The sequence below is a fragment of the Chelonoidis abingdonii genome, chromosome 3 (genome assembly GCF_003597395.2).
Source record: "Chelonoidis abingdonii isolate Lonesome George chromosome 3, CheloAbing_2.0, whole genome shotgun sequence".
Classification (NCBI taxonomy): Eukaryota; Metazoa; Chordata; order Testudines; family Testudinidae; genus Chelonoidis; species Chelonoidis abingdonii.
This window is the reverse complement of record NC_133771.1, coordinates 132,952,863-132,969,755: the sequence shown is the minus strand read 5'-3', so window position 1 is coordinate 132,969,755 and position 16,893 is coordinate 132,952,863. Positions and strand designations below refer to the sequence as shown.

The 16,893-nt window shown below is 43.3% G+C and overlaps 1 protein-coding gene across 1 annotated transcript; it reads left to right on the top strand.

Moving 5' to 3' along the window:
- The first annotated feature begins 276 nt into the window (after nt 1-276).
- Nucleotides 277-16,717, top strand: DACT2 (dishevelled binding antagonist of beta catenin 2). The gene is made up of 4 exons (XM_032781521.2): nt 277-510; nt 6,169-6,301; nt 8,525-8,812; nt 13,636-16,717. The coding sequence occupies exons 1-4, from the start codon at nt 277-279 to the stop codon at nt 15,432-15,434; spliced, it is 2,454 nt and encodes an 817-aa protein (XP_032637412.1). The 3' UTR covers nt 15,435-16,717.
- The last annotated feature ends 176 nt before the right edge of the window (nt 16,718-16,893 follow it).

Below are 16,893 nucleotides of genomic sequence, written 5' to 3'. Positions count from 1 at the left end.
GCTGCGGAAGGGGCGGGGGAGGAGGGAAAGGAGGACGATCCGCGGCTAGTTTCCACCTCTATCCACGCAGATAGGTGGCCCCGGGGCGCAGAGCCATAGGCACAGCCCTCCCCTCTGCCTCCCGCCCCTTCTCCAAAACCGCAGGAGCCGCAGTGGCTCCTCTGCACTCCCTCTGCTCCGGGAGAGGGCGAGCAGCTCTGGCCCAGACCCAGCGTAGCCCGCCGCCCCTCGCTGCTTGCCCATTACCATGGCCCGGGCGGGTGGCAGCCTCTAAAGATGCTGGGGGAGAGCAAGCAGCACCGGCCGGGCGGCTGGGATCGCTGCAGGGTCGGGGAGAGGCTGCACGCGGCCCTAGCCGGCCTCCAGGAGCTCCAGGTGCTGGGGGAAAAGCAGCGGGCGCTGGTGAGCGGGGCCCTGGCCATGCAGCAGCAGCCGGCAGCCCGCGGGGACCAGGCGCGTAGCAAGGAGCACAGGCTGGAGGCCACGCTGACTGCCTTGAAGGAGCAACTGGTAAGGGCTGAGGCGCCACGGCAGCGAACCGCCCAGCTGTTTGGCCAGATGTTCTCTCTAGAATACGGTGTTCATCATCTGAGACGCCGAGAGTGTCTTTTGTGTCTGGGGGCAGAGTGCAGATTAAGCGCGTGTGTGTAACTGTTTCTCTCCATCGATCATACCCACCTATAGAGGGTAGGTTAGACCTCCGGTGATAACACACTGAAACACAGACTGACTCAGTAAACAGGCTGGGTCTGTACAGTATTGAGTCCACGCAGCTGTAGAAACACGCGGTCATGCACAAGCGCCCGTTTGTGGATACGCTCGCTGCTGTCTTTAGCTTGTTCCATTCATAACTCTGCCAACGTGTGGTGTGAGAGAAAGCGTTGCCACTGTGCAATGCAATCGAAAAATGATTTTTTCCCTCTCTTCACATCATGACGCTCCTGGGGTTTTTTAAGTAACATTTCCTGTCTATATCAGATTATTTGAGCAAGTTTTGTATTTGGTTACTCTGCACATTTGAATCTTTCAAGGTTATTATAAAAAGTGTGAGTGGATTGTCCGGTGTGAAAATGATTATCTGGGGCAAAACAGTAGGAACGAAGGATGAGTGATTTCCAAGACACTGGTATTTGTGCCTGAAATTAACGTCTGTTTTACCTTTATTGATTATAAAAAATATTATAAATATTTTTGATTTACTGTCATTTAGCCTGCTTGGAATAAGAATAGTGGCTGCAGCTATCCATTCCTGCCAAATGGTTTACAGCCTATTTCTGTAGTTTGGCATTAAATCTAGTTCTTTTGCACATAAAATGTATGTTTTGGCTAAGTATGTCAAAGACACTTTGTCTTTACACAACATACCAATTCCCATCTTATTCTATGTGGTGTGTAATTTTGTTTGTTTTATATGTTTATTATTTAAATAGAGTAGTACCTACGTAGACAATTCTCCCCATTACAAGTTGACATCTGTAGATTTAACAAAACTGGAAATCAGCTTTAAAAGTCTTGTTTTTGGACAGTGGAAGCTTTGTTTAGAGCAGTGATTGACCACTTGATAGATGTAGGCTCTTTTACATGTCTGAATATGCATTTGAAGGAAATCTGTTCTTAATTATTTAGAAGTGTCTTTAAGTGTCAGGTAGAAAAGGTAGCTATGTCTTTTGAGGGAAATAATTTTGCGAAGACACGGCTGGCAGTATTAATCAGTACTGACAGCCTTCCTGCATGCCAGTCATAATACATGGGCACTGGTACATTCAGTTTTAGAATTCATGACTACAGCCACTGTTATGAGGGGTTTTTTTATTTAATAAGATTTGGTCACAGTTTTTACTGAGTGCATTTGCATCAGACTAAAGTACATAACATAAATATAATGTGAAGGTCATGTGCCAGACAATGCTGAATGCTCTAACCTGCACTGTTTTTAAATAGGACAAGGAATAAAGCTGATAATTAACTTGATTTAAGTAGTATATATATCAGACTTGTCAGCACTCATCTTATTTAAAAGTAACCATTTAGACTGAAGATCAAACTTTTTCTAATGTATTTATGGGGGAGAGTAAGGGAGGGGGAAGGATCAGGAAAACTTCTGGCTTGTATCCCTTAAATACTTTGTTCTGGAATGGATTGCCTGATCAAAAGAGGGAAATAATTGAATTTGTTTGATATTAGCCTTGCATTTAACATTTAGTAAATTTTTTTGGGAGGAAGAAAAATCTAAATTAGGACTGAAACTAGTTTCATAAAAAAAAGAATACAATCAAAGGCTAGAGGCTTTAATCTCTCTAGTACTGGCAATTACACACATCAGTAAACTCAAAGTTAATTCAGAGCTCTCTCCCTCCCCATATTGGTGTTAGACTTGGTCATCAGTTATCAATCAGGTGTGAAAACATAAAGGATATTCATTAAGTGTAGGCAGTTTTATCAGACAGAATCTCAGAGTGAAAATTGGCTTTAACCTTCAGGGAACCTAAGAATCACTTGTGAAAACACAGCAGCAAGTATATCTTGATTAAAGTCAAAATTGCAGCACAAGTGTACTGCCAACCACTTGATTACCTGTCATTGATAATTTTAACTAATGGCTGCACTTTATGTTTTTAACAAAAAAGAAAAGATGATTTAAAACATTTATTGCCTGCTCATGACCACTGGGTTCATATAAACACTTAGTGACCTCTGACCAAAGTGATCCATTGGTGTTTGACACAAAGTGGTGTGCTGTAATTAAACATTTGTTTATATATTTTCCAACTAAGACATGAAAGTGCGAGATTAGTTTTATCAGGATTTGTCTGGCTATTAATTATGCTTTCAACAGGGTGAGGCAAACTAGACCATAAAATTATACTTTTGAAATAAAAAGCAGATATAGCTGCAGGAATCTTGAGAAGTGTGTTGTCCTAGTTCACTCTTGGGAAAGGACTGCTTTCACCAGGTGGTGTCACTGCAGTCATGGGAAATAACTTTTTTTCCTGGGGGATGATGCCAAAAGGCACAAGAAAGGCTATATATAGAGTTAGGTTTTTCACAGAAATTGGATTGTGCCATGTGTTGAGTAAGCAACACACCACTTCTAATTAATCTATGGTAGAGTCTAGATTTCCAGATCCCAGACTGGTAAACACAATATACGTAAAGTTCTTCCCCTCCTCTAGCAGCTCTTAAGTCAGAAGATACAGATACAACATAGGAATGGTTAAACATGGGTTGGTCTTGCAATGTAGGTGAAACCAAGTTTTAAGCATATTCCTGAACTGCACTACAGCCTTTGGACTTTAGCAGAGTTGTAGCCTTGTTCAGGGACACAGTTGGGTGTCTTCTTCATAGCAAGAGCAAACCATATCAGGTTTGCAATTGGATCCCTCCTCTCCATCCCCAGTAATTGTAAGAGTGGAGATAGGATGAAACTCTCATTGCAGAGATGGGGAAGGGGTGCAACATTGAATGGCACTACCTAGTTGCACTGACTCTTAAGAAAGCTAATCTAGTTTCCTGAGATGACATTTTGGTAGCATTGAGTAGAAGGAAGAGGAAAGAAAGTACTCAAACTTATTAAAAATAAGTAATTCTGAGATTCTTTAGGTATGTAACTGGGCAGAAATTCAAGGCAATATCACCCACTATTTCTCAAATGTTTCCCAAAATAATATTATTTTTAAAACGAAGTCAATTGAGTGCAATTATTTTGCATTGTCTAGTTCCAAATGAATTATCAGATTATGAAAATGTGTTGAAGGGACATGTAGGTTTATGCTGAAATGTCAAGAGAAAAGACGTTCCAGTCTCTTGGGTTTTGACAGATTCTGTACACTTCAGATTGTCATTATCTCTCTGGTTTTATATGGGAAAGAGAGGGAAACGTTTAAAAAAAAATTGTGTACAAGAAATCAGATGAAGTAATGCGTACTGTCAGAGCCTACACTTATACCCACAGAAGTCAACAGTAAAGCCTCCATCACTTCAAAGCTGCAAAGCTTGGCCCTAAATGTTTGGCCAAGATTTTCAAAGGTGACTGGTGATTTTCAGTGCCTCAGTTTGGTGTGCCCACCTGCCTTCTGAGAATCAGGTTCCTTTAAGGGTCTCAAATTGGGCACCCAAAAACTGAGGCCATCAAGTACACTAGTTGCTTGTGAAAATTGTGTCCCAGTTGCCCACGCAAGCAGTGTACTGCAGACTTCTTCACATCTGTATGCCTCAAAGCAAATAGATGGTTTCATTCTGCCTCATGAAAAATTCATTTTGTGAACTGAGAAATCTTGAGTTTAGAATTTATTGTTCAGGGTGCTGCTTGCTACTTTTTTAAAAAAATAGTCTGAGTTATCTGAATAATTTAAGGGGCACTTGTTCTCCTGAAGCCTAGAAGGAGTTAATGAACAGTGTAAAGTCTCCCAAGAACATGAAAACCCCGTAGTGGGGGACAATGGGGAAGGGTTAACAAGGATGATGTAACTCATGCATATTGGTTAAAGCAAAAGCTCAAGGGTGTAATAAATAATCTCTGAATATCCGAGAGCCTTGTTGAACACTTTGTGGCCTCTCTGCCATTAATCAGAAACAGAAATTACAGACTGAAGGATTGGCTGGCAAAACATTAATCATTAAGCAATTAATTCCAGCCATCCAAACAAAACTTTGTGATTTCCTCAATAGGTGGGACCCAGGGAAGCACAACATGTTTAGTTTTCTCAAAACAATTAAAAGAAACTAAAGGAGAGTTGAAAAGCATTCAACGTATTCATCATGAGATGGAGAAGAAGTTGTTCTTTACTATTTAGATATTACCTTAACATTTCTTTTGTGACAGGAAGAACAAAACCCCTCCCCCTTGTTTTGTTAGGAAGCAGTTGTTGGCTTGTGCCTAAGCTTTCTTGTAAATATGGCACTAATAGAGGACCTCACACTTCTTGTGCCTTGCAAGTTTCATCCAGTTCTTTAGGATTCCAGAGTAGGCTGGAGAGATCTTGTCAGTCCCTTGAGCAATGTTGCCAGCTCTTACAGTTTTATTGAGAGTCTCATTAAAGCTCCAGCTCCTGGCACCTTGGAATTACATCAGAATATCAGCGTCAGTTTTTGGTGTGTGTTTGTTCGTTTTGTTTAAGTTTTTAGCTCTCATGGTTGTGGAGAAAAGACTGAAAACATGAACCCTAAAGGTTCCAAAAACCAGAAGCCAAATAAAAATAACCCCAAATATATATATTTAAATCTCATGATTTTTAAGCCAACTTCATGGTTTTGGGATCCTGAACTCATTGGTTTTGTTTTATACCCATATAACTATAGAGAAATGTCTTCAAAGTTTGGGTCGTGTAAGCAAACCAAATATGCTTGCTGTGCCCTGTGTGATGATAAGATAAATTTACATTCTATAGTGTCCATTCATCGTGAAGGATAAAGTGTTCTTACAGACTGTACATACTGTGTATGTATTGCTTATCCTCCACTAAGACCCAGTCTACACTACCACCTTTGCTGGTATAACTTACGTTGCTCTGGGGTGTGAACAAAACACCCTTCTGAGTGACATAAGTTACACCGACTGAAGCGCTGGTGTGGACAGCACTATGTCAGCGTGAGAGCTCCCGCGGGCGGGGAGGTGGTTTTGTGATGTCGACGGGAAGAGCGGCTAGATAAGCGATCTTACAGTGGCGCCATTGCATTGATACATCTATGTTGGTGTAAGCTCATTAGTGTAGACATGGCTTAAGATGCAGCAGACCCTTCGGAGGTGGAATGTAGGAGATGTTGTTACCATTCTATATCAACATAATTACACAGTGGACCCGATGCAACCCCACTGGAGTCAGTGTAAAGTTTCCCATTGACATCAGAGGAAATTGGCTCAGTCCCAGTGTGTTACAGAAAAGGAAGAGAAGAATAACTGTTTCAGTGTGCAGGTACACAGAAAATGTTTAGGGTAGGTAGGCAGAATACAGGATATTCTGAGAAGCAGAGTGTTTTATACTTATGTCAGATTTCAGAGTCATTACATTAGCCAATTACTGTAGTCCTTAGCTGAGCAAAACTTTCAGTGGGACTTTTGCTTCAGGAGTACATAATTGGCTAATACGCCTGGCAAATTCACTATATGACCCTGAGATCCTAACTGTGACTATTCTTTATTTCCCCCTTCTTTCCATGACCTGTGAATAGTCACGTTTAAGGAGACAGGATGTTGGCTTGAAAAGTCACCTGGATCAGCTGGACCAGCAAATAAGTGAACTGAAGCTGGATGTCAGGAAGTCCTCTAGCGAATACCTCGACAGTGACAGCAGACCCAGCTCAGGTAATGCACTCTTGAGAATTTATTTATTATGGTTCTAGTGGAATTTGTATGAATTCATAGACTCATAGAGTTTAAAACCAGAAGGAACCATTAGGTCATCTAGTCTGACTTCCTATACAGCACAGGCCATTCAATTTCACCTGATTACCCCTGTATTGAGCCTAATAACTTGTTTTTGGCTAAAGAATATCTTTCAGAAAGGCATCCGGTCTTGACTGGAAGACATGCAGAGATGGAGAATCTACCATCTCCCTTGGTGGTTTGTTCCAGCAGTTAGTCACTCTCACTGCTAATGATTTGTATCTGATTTCTAATTTGAATTTGTCTGGCTTCAGCTTCCTGCCACTGGTTCTTGTTATGGTTTTCTCTGTTAAATTAAAGACCCATTATAGTCTAGTATTTTTCTTCCTCTCAAGGTACTCATACTCTGATCAAGTCAGCTCTCAATCTTTTTGATGAGCTCTTTTCACTCTAAGGAATTTTCTCCAGCTCTCAAACTGTATTTGTGACTCTCTTTTCTGAGCCCTCTCCAATTTTTCAACATCCTTTATAAAAATGTGGCCACCAGGTCTGGATGCAGTGTTCCAGTACCAGTCGCACCAATGCCATACAGAGGTAAAATCAACCTCTCTACTCCTATCCACTTCTTTATACAGCCAAGGATCACATTGGCTCTTTTTGCCACAGCATTGCACTGGGAGCTCATGTTCAGTTGCTTGTTCACTCTAACCCATAAATTCTTTCCAGAGTCACTGCTTCTCAGGATATAGCGCCGCCTCTGTCCCTTCTGCAGGTACGGAACTGCTAAATGCAACTCAGTGCATTAATTAAACATAAATAATATCTCATGTATGAAATGGAAAATATTGGAATATTTTAAATTGCGAGCATTAAAAATTCCTGCAATTAATATTTTTATGTGGTGCTGTCTGAGAGCTGAGCAGAAATTAGGCACCTTTCCATCATTCCTTGTCTTCAGGTACAGTTAGGATTTTGGGTCCTCTGTTTTTGGCTGCGAACCTGAGACGCATCAAAGGTGTCTTCTTTTCAGAAAGTGCTGAGCACCACACTCTGAAAATCAGACCCTTTTAAGCTGCCTCAGGTTGGATAGCCAAAAACTGAGACACTCACAGTCACTAGTTGCATTTGAAAGTTTATGCTGTTGTTTTCAGAAAACAAAAAGACATAGGAATAGATTATCGAAAGGCTCCGCTCTCATTTGAACTTCAAGCTTGTTAAACATGATCATGTGCTTAAAGTTAAGTGTGTGCTCACTTGTTATGCTGGTTGAGGGCCCAAAGTGAGTAGATGAAGCCCAATAAACTGTGGTTGAACTGGAGTGTATCTTGTAGACGGACATGCAATCTCAATCAAAAAAACCCAGTGATCGTGAATTTACCACTGTAGCAAATGGCAAAGAGGATTTATTGTTTATTCATAGGGCCCTACCAATTTCACTGTCCATTTTGGTTAATGTCGTGGTCACAGGATTTTTAAAATTGTAAATTTCATGATTTCAGCTATTTAAATCTGAAATTTCACAGCGTTATAATTGTAAGGACTCTGACCCAAAAAGGAGCAGTGGGACGGGGATATCACAAGGTTCCTGTAGGGGGATTGGCTTGCAGTACTGCTACCGTTACTTCTGCACTGCTGCTGGCGATGATGTTGCCTTCAGATCTGGGCAGCTGGAGAGCCCAGCTCTGAAGGCAGAGCTGCCACCAGCAGCAGCGCAGAATAAGGATGGCATAGTATGTTATTGCCACCCTTACTTCTACGCTGCTGCCTGCAGAGCTGGGCCCTCAGTCAGCAGCCACCACTCTCTGGCCACCCAGCTCTGAAGGCAGCAATGCAGAAGTAAGGGTGGCAAGGTATGGTATTGCCACCCTTACTTCTGGGCTGCTGCTGGCAGGGCACTGCCTTCAGAGCTGGGCATCCAGCCAACAGCCATCACTCTCCAGCTGCCCAGCTCTGAAGGCAGCACAGAAGTATGGGTGGCAATACTGTGACACGCCCTTACCCCCCACAACTCCCTTTTGGATCAGGCCCCCCAATTTGAGAAACGCTGGTTTTCTCCCCTGAAATCTGTACTGTATAGGATAAAAGCACACAAAAGACCATATTTCCCTGTCTGTGATGCATTTTTCTTGGCCATGAATTTTGTAGGGCCTTATTTATTCGCTGTGAGCCAGAAAGATGTTTGTATTTATTTGAACTCTACAGGCTTTTACGACCTGAGCGATGGTGGTTCCTGCTCACTGTCCAACTCTTGCACATCTGTGTACAGTGAGTCCATATCCTCCTCCCACACCAGCCTGTTGCCAAGCTGTCAGCAGCCCAAAACACGGCTCAGTGTCTTTGATTATCGGCCCAAGTCTGCAGACGAAACCACTGTGCACTCCACTAAGTTCCAGCACCAGGGAGTCTATGTCAGTGATGGATGTCGAATCAAGGCCAGCACGGACATTTCTGGAACTCCTGCCAGGTCCAGACCAAGGCCAGTTTCCACAGGTAATTGGTTGCAGAACTGAACGATGTGAAGGGAAGACGAATGTTGATAGTCCCACTTATTACATTTAGCATCATAGTGTGACATATGAATAGTGCAGTTAATACAATAGTGTGCATTTGAAAACACACAAAAGCAAAAACAAAAAAATAAAATCAAACTACTTACTGCCTAATTCTCAGCTATAGCATAGTCAGGCACCTTTAACTAATAACAGACAAGGAGGATATTTGCAAGTAGGTCAGTATATGAGGCCTGAGAAGTTATTGTAAGACTTGTTTGATTAGTTTTGATTACATTTCCCAGCATTTGAGTTTGTGAAATCAGCAAAATAGCAGCTATTTTGTGAAATGTCTTGCATGAGCTGAAAGAGGTGTGTGAAAATTCAACCAGGGAAAAATAGCAAAAAAATTGTTAACTTATTGAGGAAGATTGCAAAAATCTGAGCAGAAGGAGCTGCCTCCTTTCAGTTTTTGGTGTCTGTTTTCCCATTCTGTTGTACAGTGAGAATGATCGCATTTACCTACCTACCTACAGTCATAAGCCTATGGACAGCTTAAACCTTGTTTACATTCAGATTTTACTGTTTACAGATTAGGATAACAGACACAGAGAGGTTAATTGATCTTTCCTGGGCTCAGTGTGGTCTACTGAAATAGGCAGGGGCCTGAGAGCCAGCCTTGAGTTGAAATCCTGGGTCTGATGTTGACTTACTTTGTAACCTTGATTCTTGCAAGTCTTCTGTTTACCCAGATATAAAAAGTGAATAATAATTTACCTCCTACAAAGGGATCTTGTAAGACCTAACTAAAGAATGTTTATAAATTGCTATGTAAGAGCAAAATATTAAGGACCCTTAGAGGCAGAAATAGAACTTTAGTTAATGGTTCCAGCCCTGTCCTTGTTCCTCTATATCTGTGGTTCTCCACCCTAGCAGTTTCTCTCCATGACCCAAGAGTTTTCAACAGATAACCACTATGGGTTGGGGGGTGCTGCTGGGTGAGGTAATGAGTGATGTTGGGTGGGAAAGGTGGAGAAGGTAGGGATGGTGTGTTCTAGGATACTAGAGCTGATCCCTTCTCTCCCAACCACTGCCTGCTATTTGCTCTGTTTTGGGTAAGTGCAGCTTCCAGATGCTGTGAGCTGCATGAACAATCTGGCTGTGGAGTCCAGGCAGCCAACTCCACAGCATCTTGAAGAGGCAATTCCTGCAATATTGGGGTGCAAAGGAAGTGAGGGAAGAACTACTGTGAGTCAGAATAGCTTCAACAGGAGAAGAGAGCAAACTTCTCCTTCCCTCGCAAGTGCTTGTCCTCTTTGGGCCCTATTGCCTGCCAGTTTTAGACAGGCTGAACTTTTTATTCTGCTTGCAGTGTTGTAGACGTGTTGGTCCCAGGACATTAGAGAGACAACAGAAGTTGGTCCAATAAAAGATATGACCTCACCACCTTGTCACTCGCTCTAGCAGGGGTGAATTTGCTGTGAGTCAGTGATCAGCCTCTTGCAACTCCCTACTCGGTTCCACCCCACAGGCTGAGAATCACTGTGCTAGGGTTTCTCAGCCCATGGGTTGCAACTCAAAATTGGCTTGCTAGTATGTGTCCAAGTGTTGCGGGGCCAGCTGGGCTTGGCTCCCCACTCTGGGCTTTACAACCTGGTGCATGGGATCATATTACTGTTCAGGTTTGGCCCAGCTGTCCCTCTGTCATGCCCTCTGGAGGAGGCAGGATTAGGTCTGGAGGCATTTTGGGAGGCCTTTGGGTCACAACAGACCATCAAGGTTTACAAATGGGTCCTGAGCCAAAAAAAAAGGTTGAGCACCACTGCTCTAGAGCTTGTGGTTGGCCTCTCGAGGGGGTAGTGGTGGTGACATCTTGGTAAATGTGCTTCATTACTCCTGTTTGAATTTTTGTACAGTTTTTTATTTTCATCCTGGTAAAGAGTGGGTCAGCAAATTTGTTGTGGGGCTGATACCATGTTTGTAATAGTTTCACAGGGCTGATTTAGTCCCGTCTCTTGACTCATTTTAGACAAACAGAATAGAACTGTACATGAGTCCTCACATAAAGAAATATTCCTAATGTTATCTAAGCTAGAATGCGGGTTAGAATTTTAAACTCCAGTCCCTTTGCCTTTTTTTGAATGGGATGTGGGGAACAGACTAATTTCTTCCGTGCTGGATGCAGAAGACAGGTAGATGCCAGAACAGCCCTCTTTCTTTTGTATCCAGCCACACACAACTAAAAGCCAAACAAAAAGATACCAATTTTACACCCTGTGAATGAGTTCTTCAATCTAAAAGGAATTTCGGGGGTGGTGGTGTATGTATTTAAGACTTGAAATAACAAGGGTGCAAATGTCCCAGTGCATGAACAGCAGACAGTTCGAAATTTGTAAGTCTCCCCATGTTGTCTTCTAGTAGTACAGAAAAGGTTAGCATAATTTACTTAGAAAGAACAGGAGTACTTATGGCACCTTAGAGACTAACAAATTTATTGTAGCATGAGCTTTCGTGGGCTATAGCTCACTTCATCGGATGCATGCAGTGGAAAACAGAGAAGAAAGATAGATATATACACACAGAGAACATGAAACAATGGGTGTTACCATACACATTATAAAGGAGAGTGATCAGTTAAGGTGAGCTGTTGTCAACAAGAGAGAAAAATAACTATTTGTAGTGGTAATGAAAATGGCCCATTTCCAGCACTTGACAAGGAGATATAAGGAACTGTGTGGGGGGGAGATAAGCACGGGGAAATAGTTTTACTTTGTGTAATAGCCCATCCACTCCCAGTCTTTATTCATGCCTGATTTAATGGTGTCCAATTTGCAAATTAATTCCAATTCAGCAGTCTCTCATTGGAGTCTGTTTTTGAAGTTTTTTTGTTGTAATATTGCGACATTCAATATCACAAATCAGACGTCAAGAATTATAACATTCTAAAACCAGTCGAAGAACACTTCAACCTCCCTGGCCGCTTGATTACAGACCTCAAAGTCACAATGTTACAACAAAAAAACTTCAAAAACAGACTCCAATGAGAGCAAAGCAGTGAAACAGGGAATTTACCTGGCTCCCTGTGGAATCCCTGTGCAAGGGGAATTCCTGAGTGGTGTAGAGCTGTTAGTTATTCTACAAGACCTATTTTCCCAGCCCCTAGCTCAGGATGTTCTCGGGAGAAAAGGGGGCTTTGTGGCTGTCGGCAGCCAGGTGTAACTTACATCAGCCCTGAAGTTACTTCAAGTTACGATGGGGACTGAACGAACTTCTTCCTAAAAACTCCAATTTCAAGGGAACATGTCTAAGAACTTGTCTATACAAAGAATTAGTGTAAGGCAAGCTGGGGTGTAAATCTACCACGCTCTAGCATGCCATGCAATAAGTTGCCATGTGTAACCTGCTACCACACACTAAAAGTTGGGTAGTGCGCTTTGACCTAGTGCTGAAACAGCAGGTATGTCGAAGTGCACTAGTGGAGCAGCAGGGTCCATACTGCCAGTTACTATGCTGTATATTCACTCCCCAGCTGGCCATGTATTGACTCTGCATTTAGACAAGGCCTCAGACACAGTGGAGGATCTAAGCCATTATCTAGTTTTCTTTTAGGGTGAAGATAATTCTTAGTGTATTCCTCCAAATGTCTTTTTAAAACACACACACCTACCTGCAACAGAATTTTTCAATTTTCCTCCCATTTAATAACGTCTCTTAAGTGTGTGTTGCCTGCTAGAATCAAAGACTCCAGGAACAGAGAATGCAGAGCGAGTGACTCACTTCAGAAAGGCAATCCTCTGCAACTTTGGTATCAAATGAAGGAAAAAGATCCAATTAAGAGGTTTCATTGGATCCTGGGGGGGGAGGAGTGAGCCTGTAAAATGCAAAGTGCATCTAAATGGCTTTCCAGTGTAGTTAAAGTGTTAGTGCTCACTGCAGTGTCTCACTGAGGCAAAATGTAAAAGAACACAGCCGTAATTGCCAGCTCTGAAGGGATTAAGAGACACTTTGACTTTAGCTCCATTTAGCTCCGGTCAAAGCAGTTGGTTCTGGACTGTAGATTTCAAAAGACACATGAACCAGTATGGGGAGGGGAGTTTGAATTCAAAGTTAACCATTAGAACCAATAATATTAACTGCTTACCTCCTGGGAATTTCAAGAATTTATTTCCTCAGTTGCTATGGGAAGCCTAACCCTGAGAGAGTCTCTAGCTGGCCCTTAGAGAAAAGAATTAACAAATTCTGCTAGACTTTACTGGATTTTTTTATATGACATTTGACTTTAGACTTCCTGGTACTTAGATTCCTTTTATATCTCTCTTGGGAGATCATCTTTTTTTTGTGCCTTTTTGAGCTGTGTAGTTTTAAAACATTTTAATGGCACAAGCATTAATTTCTTTTAAGTGAGCAGTTTAAACCTCAAGTAAAACATGGGTTCAGTCCTTTGCTTTTAAAATCATTGGTCCAGATTCCGATCATTATATACCAGTGTAAACCCACTGAAAGCAGCCGTGTTACTCAGGAGTTACACTGGTGTAACTGAAATGAGAATCTGCCCTTTTGCATTTACCATTCATTGATTTTACATAGGTGTGTTTCTAAAGCATGTTTTCCTCATATTTTTCTGGTCTCAACAAGAAGATAATACAAAGAAATGCAGAGTGCTTGGGATATTAAAACTTATTTTTGTCATGATTACACTAAAATACTCATTAATGACAAAGGATATGAAATAGTCTCTGAAATATCTCCTTGAAATATAAGCTGTGACACTAGAAGAAATTACCTGTGATATAACTCTTTGATTTATTTCCATTCGATATCCAGGTGACCTGGAAAGACGTCTACCAGAAGATGCTGGATTTCAGAAAGTGACAGACCTCAAATCCATGTCCCCCCTTTGTCATGGAGTGGAATTCCAGTTCCAGAGTGTGGACCCAAAATACCAAAATGACTTGGTCTCCAAGAGTGGCAATGATGTGTATCCTTACCCAAGCCCTCTTCATGCTGTGGCTTTACAAAGCCCACTTTTTTCTCTGGTGGGGGTACCATTGGAAACAGACAACAACCCTTCCCCCGGTAAACCCATGCCTAGTGTTACAGGCCCCAGCTTGATTAGGACTAGGCCAGTCATTGAGGCCAGGCCAGGGGGTTATATCAACAAACTGCTGCAGCTGACAAGATGCAGAGGGAACAATCACGCAGATGCCAGTGAGAGAGTTTCAACAAAGGGCCAGCCATCCACAATGCCCCAGAGACTCATTATAACCCCCAGCACTGGTGGAGTGAAAATTAACAGCAGCAGCAGTAGCCAGCTGGAAAAACAAGGGAGCTCTCTGGAAGGTAACAAAGCTGAAGGGAAACTGCAGAGAGAGGTGCCTGAAGGGGAATGTGCCAAGCAGCAGGGGACTGTGCACTGTGTGAATGTAGAGCAGCCATCCACCCTGCCTGACCCAGAGTCATCAGCTGTAAATAGTTGTTACCCTGCCAAGTCAACAGCCAGGGGCTCTCCTCTGGCAGAAGCAGTGGGGAGAGGCCTGGAGCACAGTTCCTCCTGCTCACAGATATGCTACGAGGTCTCTAGTCCAGGTATCTTGAACACTAAAGCTATCCTGCCCAGAAAGCCTAACAGAAGGTGCAGCACCCTCAAGCTGGTTAATGCAGGGGGTGATAAGCCAGTTACTCAGAGTGAATTTGTTCATGCCCAGTTTGTCCCTGCAGAATCCCATCAAGTCAGAGTGAGGTTTGCCAGCTCCAAAATGAAGTCTGTGAAGGTTAAGAGAAGGAACAGTGAGAAGGTGCTAAGGCCTGGGAAGCAGACTTTTTGTGCAGAAAAGTCAAGGGGAGCCCATGGAGCTGCCCGGCTGCCTGTTGAGTGGAATCTGCCTCAAAAACAGCATGGAGGAAAGAGCCTTGTCAGGAGACCTACATACACTGGAGAGGTTACTGGCAGGTCTTGTTCAGAGTCCAGCCTATTCCCCGTGCAACTCCGAATCCCCCCAGTGCCATCCAGGCCTGAACTTTACCGGGCATCTGCTAATGCACTGTATTCTCTTGAAACGGCTTACATAGACACAGCCACCAAGAAAAAACAGCGTAAATGGCAGTCCACTGTGGAGATCTCAGCAAAGGCTCACCTTGCCAACCTCTCTAGTGGCTTTGGCCTAGGGGCACCAAGACAGCCAGTAAGGAGAGCAGGGGTCCTGCGTACTGTAAGCATGAGGGCACGTTCGAAGCATCACCACCATGGAACATATGCCAAAAGCGAGTCAGACCATTCTGAATACTCCGCTGAATGTGCGTCCCTTTTCCACTCCACCATTGCAGAGACCAGCGAAGGCGAGGTCAGTGATTACACAACCAACCGCTTTGGAGACAGCGAGTCCAGTGAAAGTGATTCAGAGGGCAGCAGCAATAGCAGCAGCCTCACTCTTGACTGTGATGATGCCGATGAAAGCGAGTTGGTCTGGCCTGAAGCTTCTGTCAGGCAGCCAGCAGCTGCCCAGGCCTCTTCCAAGCCTCTTCCCCCCATGCCCAAAATCTGTCGCATCAAAGCTTCAAAGGCACTGAAGAAGAAGATTAGGAGATTCCAACCTGCCGGTCTAAAGGTTATGACCATGGTTTAAGTGAGAGCAAGCATCTGTTTATCCCAATGAGATATCATGCTGGCTCTGGCTCATTTATAAAACAAAAGGACTTATGCCCAAAGAAAAGGACAGTTTTAAAGGAACTCTGAACAACCTCCAGATCCACATAAGGGACCTTTTCATTTGCTAATGGCCATATATTTGACCCTGTATCTAATTTCCTCTTTTGCCATGTAGTCTGTAAATGTGTATTTGTGTATATAGTGTGATGCCTATTCCAGTACTTCAGAGGTCACTGCAATTAAAAACGAGGTGGCAAGCCCAAACAGCCTCATCCATAAGATTTTCTGGGGAAGGCTTTTAGTGTCTGTTGCCTACGTGCACCCACAGAGCTTCCCCTGTTTGAGATACAAAGGCCTCCCAAGAAGGGCAGCTCTTCCCCAACTGAAGATACTGAAGCTTCCCTACACTAAGGATGTCTCCACAATCTGAGATGTCAGTCTTCTCCCACTGAGACACCTGTGCACTCCTCCTGTTAGCCACCCATCTTTTCCTGTGCCCATCTGGCAGAGAACTAGGGAGCTCTCCTCAGTTTCCTCCACATTAGGATGGACCATTCCCATACCAGTCCCGGTCACTAGGAGGCTGGGCCCCTTCTTCAATAGAAATAATTAAAGTTTGAGAGGAGAGGATGTATTTGTGAATAAGAACAAGATTTTGATTCTGTTTCTGTTTACAAAATCGAGGGTATAAATAAGGTTTAAACCCCTCTTTTATGTTATTTCATTTATTCATGTGTTATTTTTGAATGGGTGAGAGAATGTTATGAATGCTCCATATCAAAGTATGCAAATAGCTGGGGTTGAGAGCACAATAACTCTGCTCCTCCGATTGCACACTCAATAAATGGTATTTAATGTATTCCAGAAAATTGTTACTGTCTGGCTTCCTGAAAGAAAGTGATTGTTTTATTAGCAGCTGATCTGAAATGCAAAGGTTCTGACGGGCCAGTGCTTGCCAGCAGTACCAAAGGAAAACAAAGAAAGGTCCATGGTTTCACTATGGTTTTGTGTGTCTGTTTTTTTCAGACAGGGTGTTTCTCAGTCAAGGGTTGCTAGAGTTTGGTTGACCTTTATCACTAACTGTTTTGGATCTGTAGTTTAAGAAGCCTTGGGCCTGTAGTCCACTATATGCTCAGGGGTGGCTCCAGGCACCAGCGCAGCAAGCACATGCCTGGGGCAAGCCACGAGGGGCAGCCTGCCGGTCGCTGTGAGGGAGGCAGGCAGGTGGCTTTCAGTGGCATACCTGCGGGAGGTCCGCCAGTCCCATGGCATTGGCACCAATTCAGCGGTGAGGACGCCGATATCGTGGCACCGTAGACCTCCCGCAGGCAAGCCGCTGAATCCACATGACCAGCAGACCTCCCGCACGCGTGCTGCCGAAAGCTGCCTGACTGCCATGCTTGGGGCGGCAAAAACATAGAGCCGCCCCTGTAGAT